This window comes from Engraulis encrasicolus, chromosome 6, assembly GCF_034702125.1.
Source record: "Engraulis encrasicolus isolate BLACKSEA-1 chromosome 6, IST_EnEncr_1.0, whole genome shotgun sequence".
Taxonomy (NCBI): domain Eukaryota; kingdom Metazoa; phylum Chordata; class Actinopteri; order Clupeiformes; family Engraulidae; genus Engraulis; species Engraulis encrasicolus.
The window spans coordinates 55,410,082-55,417,581 of NC_085862.1; the positions used below are offsets into that span (position 1 = coordinate 55,410,082).

Consider the following 7,500-nt stretch of genomic DNA (forward strand, 5'->3'; position numbering starts at 1 on the left):
GGATCGAGAGAGACAGGGGAACTGTTAAGTGGGTCCAGGGGGCACACGCCGTCCCCATTGTTTCACCTATCTTTTATTTTGGAAAATTCTCCTGCCGCACTGATTCACCATAAAATGCTTGTTCACACTTGGTTAGCTTTTGACAGTTTCTGTTCCATTTAGGATGTGCCAGCGGGCCGAGCCGTCAGCCGCTCACTGAGAGAGACGCAGAGACCACTGAGGGCCTCTGATGAGCCAGCCACGAGTCACACACACACACACACGTGTCACACACACACACACGTACACACACACAGCCACAGACACACACACACACACATGCAGGCATGCAAACATACACACACGCACGCACACACACATGCACATGCGCACACACGGACGCATGAACACACACACAAGCACACACAGACACAGACACACACGCGCAGACACACGCAGACACACACACACACACGCAGACACACACACACACACACACACACACACACACACACACACACACACACACACACACACACACACACACACACACACACACACACACACACACACACACACAGTCTGCTTCTCATTTAGACATTACTGGCACCACCGCTTTGGGTTCGGAGTGGGACGATGACAAAACCCGAGCCATAATTCAGACCGGGCACGGGCAGACACCAGAAACACATGTAAAAAACGCTGAATTTTAAACACTGAATCGTTCAACAAAAAAGTAGCAGGTCGAACATTGAACCTTTAGCGGTATACTGACAGTGAAGAAGAGGAAAATCATTTGTAGGGAATTTGACATCTCTTTTCAAAACAGAGGGTTGTGCTGGATGAAAAGTCTTGTGGCACAATAATACGATGCGATCCAAACACGTACAAGATATGCAGGCCAAAAACTACGAGATTATTTCAAGGGGCTCTTCCATATCAGCCTTGGAGCGATGACTTGGATCTGTGCTCGATACTAGACAGAGAGAAAGTAAGTATGTGTTGTGTGCTGGCGTGTGCACGCTTTGTGTACTGTATTGAGTTTTGCGCTGTTTGCGAGTGTGTGTGTGTGTGTGTGTGTGTGTGTATGTGTGTGTGTGTGTGTGCGTATGTGTGTGTGTGTTTGTGTGTGTGTGTGTTTGTGTGTGTGTGCGTGCATAAGTGTGTGTGTGTGTGTGTGTGTGTGTGTGTGTGTGTGTGTGTGTGTGTGTGTGTGTGTGTGTGTGTGTGTGTGTGTGTGTGTGTGTGTGTGTGTGTGTGTGTGTCTGTGTGTGTTTGTGTGTGTGTGTGTGCTGTGGAGCTCTGGATGCAGAGTCAAAGTGTGAGTGTGTATGCAGGTGGATCAGTGCCAGAGGATGTCAATGTTGTTTGAGAGAGCGGTTTTAGCTGCTCACATCTCAGCCAGTACAGCATTAGGTCAGGACAGTACATCATAACACACACGCACGCACGCACGCACGCACGCACGCACGCACGCACACAGCTGCACCGAGCCAAAATCCTATTGACTTAGGATAGTACATCATAAACCACCCCAAAAAAAACCCACACACACTCATATATATATAGTCGCATGGAGACAAGCACCACACATACTGCAATACGTAACAGCTAAGCTGGATAACACAGGTGTGTACTATTTCATACCAGCTCAGATAACGTGTGTGTGTGCGTGCGTGCGCGTGTGCATGCATGCGCGTGTGTGTATGTGTCTGTGTGTGTATGTGTATGTGTCTATCTGAGATGGAGATAACTACATAGAGTGCTGTGTCCTGGAGTCTACCATCAGCAATCATGAGCCACACAGCCAAACACGGACATCAGTCAATCGGGGAGGGATAAATGATTTCATATTATAGTAAACTTTAATGAACTCAATAGTATTTCATAATAATAAATGCTTCATGGTTTTTCCCAAATGATCGCACTCTAAGCACTTGGGAACCAGAAGACCGAGGATAGGGACGAGGACTTCAAATGACTACTACCCTAAATATTAACAGCCCCCCTCTACGCAAAGCTCTTAACACAGGGGGTAGGGAATAAGGGACACAGCTTTAAAAAGGCCTAAAACATCAAAGGTGGACATTCCAACCTTAAGAGTCCAGTTAGACTACAAGTTGGTTCTCTCATCAAAGCCGTTTTTCCACATTTACACCAAGACACAAGAAAGACTGGTATGAAAACAGGCCGTCACGGACGGAGTAAACATTGAAAGGAATGTCAAGTGTCAACCTGTGACTTGTTAAACAACTCTGTCTTATGTCATGTGTTTGGGTCAGAGAAATAAAATGATATTAAATAAAAGTTATACTATCCCAACGGGGGTGCTTTTGGGACCCTCACCACACTCTGTAAGAGTATGTGTTCCATGAATCTGGACAATGAAATAAAACCATGAGTCCATGAATATGGACAATGAAATAAAACTATGATTTGTGTCTTGCAGAAGACATGTTGTGCCAAAATCCAGGGCGGGTCCATTTATATACTAGACAGCCACACTCTCTCTCTCTCTCTCTCTCTCTCTCTCTCTCTCTCTCTCTCTCTCTCTCTCTCTCTCTCTCTCTCTCTCTCTCTCTCTCTCTCTCTCTCTCTCTCTCTCTCTCTCTCTCTCTCTCTCTCTCTCTCTCTCTCCCTCTCTCTCTCTCTCTCTCTCTCTCTCTCTCTCTCTCTCTCTGAAGGACACTCCAGAGTAATGTCAGGTATTTCTACAAGAGAGAGCCATGGCCACTGACAGCTTTGGCCGGGGCCCGGGACAAACACGTCTGAAAGCCCCGGACACACACACCCCCGGACACACACCTCCCCGGACAACTGACCCCTTTGTCCCCCCATCAGCATCCCTGGAGAGAGCTGCAGGACGAATTTAGGACTCACACTTACACTCAGTATATATGCTCTGCAGCAACCTTAAATCAAGTCACCGACTGCCAGGATTTTGGGTCTGTAAGCCCTCAGCTACACTTAGAATATTGGTCTCATGGGGCATACGTGGTGCTGGCCCAGGGAATAGCCTGGCTATCACGACTGTGAGGCTGATGTGACCATGAGTCTGTCCAAGGTGATTTGCAAACCAATTTCTCAAAGGTGTGTGTGGACAAAGGACTATGGACAGGACAGTCTTTCTGAGGGATAGTCTTATGGTCTCGCGAGGCTTAATAGTGGACTGGACCGTTAGTAGACTTGGGCAAAGAAGACGTAGGGCAGGGGTGCCCAACCTTTTTTTAACCGAGATCTACTTTTGAAGTTGATGGTCTGCCGTGATCTACCAAGTCAAATTTAAGGATGTCAGTATGAAAATTTAAGATCACCATTTATTAATCACCATTATCATGAACAAAATGCTTTTAGTAGGCTACTATGGCCGTATCTTTTCAGTGTGTTTTTACAGTGTGTTGAATAGCCTATGTTTACAAAGCAGCACTGATAGTATGCAGAGATCATTTCAGTCCTACACAAGTCATAAACAACTGAAACAATTTCAAAATGATAAACATTTGGTATAAAATGCATAGCCTATGTAGGCACATAGGCCCTATTTCTAAAATATGATGAAGCATTATCATGCCTTCAGTGGTCCAAATTAAAAAGGGCTCAGAAATCCACCATTTGTTATGGGTAAATAGTAGTTAAGTTCACTTTACTATGAGAGAGAGAGAGAGAGAGAGAGAGAGAGAGAGAGAGAGAGAGAGAGAGAGAGAGAGAGAGAGAGAGAGAGAGAGAGAGAGAGAGCAAGAGCAATGAGAGAACTCATTGGATTGGTTAACACCCCTGTCAAGAGTGACTTCTTCTATGAAGGTTTTTTTTTTCAGCTCTCTGGGACAGTAGCACAGCAAAGGCTTTCTATTGTGAGTTTGGCCAATCGTTTTGTCCACAACTGGAGCTTGAAACAGCACAAATTGAATGAATTCCACACATGTCAACAACTAACATTTCCCTTACACGCGGCACGCGATGTAAACGCAGTTAGCGATGTTGCATGCGACTAGCGATTTGGACGAAGATCCTCGCATATCGCCGCGTCATAACGCATCATTGCGCACATGTTCTATTACTCACCCGATGTTACATGTGTGCACACATGAATCAACTGCAATACCCTTACGGTCACTTCCTAATGCTTTCCCCTCATTCAGTGTTACAGTGGGACTAATTATCTAACCAATACAGTACCAGCAGCTTGCTACATAGCCTACTTTTGAAAGACAGTATTTTTCCTGTCACATTAGGCCTACATGTCTCGCGATCGACTGCCACTCCCCTCGAGATCGACTGGTAGCTCGCGATCGACTGGTTGGGCACCCCTGACGTAGGGGATGGGGATGGGGATGGGGATAGGGGTGGGGGTGCACTCTTTGTGGGTATGCAGGGAAGACTTGCAGTCTCGCACAGCATGTTGTGGAGGAAAAAGGAAATAAAGGATGGGCGTGTGAGGGGTGTTTTCTGTGTGTGTGCAGAAGAGACTTACAGTCCCATTATAACACTCATATTAACACGAATGAGTAGAGCAGGCTTAACCCAATTAAGACTCGGCCCCTGATTAAATTGGCTGGTACCAGAATAGCAAGGACCAAGTCATAATGCATTACTTAAGGCACTGTGTACAGCTTTAGTGGTGTCTTACTATTAGCAATATCATTTCAATGACTACCACAGCATTCCACTGGTGGAACAGAGTGCGTTAGGGGGCTACTAGTGCAGTGTTTCCCAACCTTTTTTGTCCTGTGTACCCCCTAAGCCTTGTTGTCATATGAAAAGTACCCCCCTAACACATGCTCTATATCAGGGGTCAGGAACCTTTTTGGTGGAGAGAGCCATAAACGCCAATTTTTTTAAAAAAAGAGATGTTCATGAGAGCCATAGCATTTAAAAAAAAAAAAAGAAAAAACACTGCATAAAGCATGTATTTCAATTAAGCCCAACAATTTTAGAGTGTACTGTCAAGTTATTGCTTTTATTGATAACAGGTAAGTATAGGGTTGCCAACTGTCAACTTCATTATGGTGAGGGTCTGGGAGAAATTTGTATGTCTTAGATGTCTGCATTTTAACACTTTTTAACCTCCCTTGTCCCGTTTCAACTCCATATGGAACCCGTACTTTTATTTATAAATACAGGACGATTCCATATTTCAAGGGATGGTTGGCAACCCTGGATAAGTAAGAGCCATATACAGTTCCCAAAAGAGCCACATGTGGCTCTAGAGCCATAGGTTCCTGACCCCTGCTCTATATCTATTCCACTGTCCCAAAGTGGCTACACTCCATGTATTTGTTATTATTACATTTCTTCACGTACCCCCTGAGGTGTGCTCGTGTACCCCTAGTGGTACACGTACCCCTGGTTGGGAAACACTGTACTAGTGGACTGCTAGTGGACTTACGGTCTCTCGGGGCATGCTGCGAGGGAAGAAGAAGTAAGGGATGGCGGTGAGGGCCAGCCCAGCTGAGGACACCAGCAGCCCCAGCCACCACGCACCCACCCAGCGAGGGTCAGACGGGGTCAACTCCTGAAGACCTGTGGGGAGGGAGGAGGTGGAGGAGGAGGGGGAGGAGGTGGAGGAAGAGGAGGAGGAGGAGGGAACACCAGGTGGTGGATGAGGAGGAGGTGGAGGAGGAAGAAGAGGAGGAGGAGGATGGAGAAGGGGACCACAGGCGGTGGTGGTGGAGGAGGAGAAGTAAAAGGGAGAGGACAAGAGGAGAAAAGAAGATGTGAAGATGAAAAGGAAGAGGAGGGGAAAAAGAAAGGAGGAGGAGGAGGAGGAGGAGGAGGAGGAGGAGGAGCAGATGAGTAGGGCAAGAATTACGAAGAGAAAAAGGAGAATGGAGGAGGAATGGAAAAGTGAGTGATAAAGACAAGGGGAGGACGAGGGGGAGAATGGGAGTAGGATGACAAGGACGGAAGGAGGGAGGGAAGGAAGATTAGGTTTGCTAGATGTACTGAATGTACTAGGACACACCGTGTTCTGTCATGGTACTGAAAAGCACATTTTCATACGTAATGAAATGTTCTAATGTTTTTGTAATCGTCATCAGTGCCACTGGTAACTCTAACTCTTACTACGAGCATCATCTACAGTGAATGTGAAATAAAGACTCAAGACAAATATGCAATGTTCATAAATAGAGTGATGCCATGAAATAAAGAAAAAAGGATTTTATGTCTTGCCGGACCCCTCACTCCAATAATGTCACCTTACCTTGGGTGACGCGGTCCACGTCCACATATATCCGCAGCACGACGGAGCCCAGCAGGTAACCGATGGCCGGCCCAAACACAGACACAGCAAACAGGATGGCTGCACAGAGAGAGAGAGGGAGAGAAAGAGTGTGTGTGTGTGTGTGAGAGAGAGAGTGAGAGAGAGAGAGAGAGAGAGAGAGAGAGAGAGAGAGAGAGAGATAGATTGAGACAGAGACAAAGAGAGTATGTAATCTGCATGTACTGATCCTTAGTGATCGTCATAGCAACAAACCAAACATGTACAAAAATCAATACGACTAAACTTGAGTAAAACTATTAGCAGTTTAAAGGTGGAGTATGTAATTTTAGTCATTTTTGTCAATATACATGTTGCCTATTCACAAATTTGATCTTTTTTTTGTTAAATATTAACTAGGTAATACATTTACTGTGCAGCATGGGAAGTATAAACTCAAAATGACCTAGTCGACCTTTAGCATAGATTTCACATTACATGAGCATGTCCTTATGTGGCAGGATGGGATGTGTTTTGTTTATGCATTTAGAGGATGGGATCCCCAGTACTATCTCAGCAGTGTCTTCAGTCAATAGGATAGATTACAGCACAGGCCTACCAGGCCCAGGCCCAGGGGCCCAAGAGTCAAGGGGGCCCACAAGGCCAAGCCTCTATGTTTCCTTTTTCACATTGCTTAAAGGGAGACTGTGTGAGATTTTTAGTAGCTTATTTGGAGAATTCATGCTACCCATTCACTAATGTTACCTTTTTCATTAATACTTACCACAACCATCAAATTCTAAGTATTTGTTATGACTAGAAAAATTGCACTTCTCCTACATGAAAAGGGGGGTCTTCTCCATGGTCCGCCATTTTGAATTTCCAGAAATAGCCAATTTTAGCTGCAAAAATGACTCTACTTGGACCATACTATAAAATATTTGTTTTTTACGTAGTACACTTTCATGTAAAGATCAAATTTGGCAATAGGCAGCCCAATTTCAATGAGCAGCATAGTTGCAGTACCTTTTTTGACCATTTCCTGCACAGTGTCCCTTTAAAATCACACTTTTCACAAAAGTGCCGCCGAATCCCCAACAACATAGGATCTCTAACGTCTGTTCTGAAACCTTGAGTCTTTTAAGAGATTAGCACCCATGTATGGGGGGCTTTCTTGTTGTCTTGCCCAGGGGCCCATGAAGTCCTAGTACGTCCCTGTCTATCTCAGCAGTGTCTTCAGTACTATCTCAGCAGTGTCTTTACGATGCATTCCTCCCCATATTGTTATTGGGGCTCCTCTCCGTCTACTTCGGCCATGTTAT

General features: G+C 45.4%; 1 protein-coding gene across 1 annotated transcript in view; it reads right to left on the reverse strand.

Moving 5' to 3' along the window:
• slco2a1 (solute carrier organic anion transporter family, member 2A1) overlaps positions 1–7,500 on the reverse strand; it is a 70,897-nt gene that overhangs the window by 28,201 nt on the left and 35,196 nt on the right. The window contains exons 5-6 of the mRNA XM_063201998.1: positions 6,182–6,280; positions 5,366–5,499 (exon numbers count right to left, since the gene is read on the reverse strand). Coding sequence (XP_063058068.1) covers positions 5,366–5,499; positions 6,182–6,280 — 233 coding nt within the window. The remainder of the gene's footprint in view (positions 1–5,365; positions 5,500–6,181; positions 6,281–7,500) is intronic.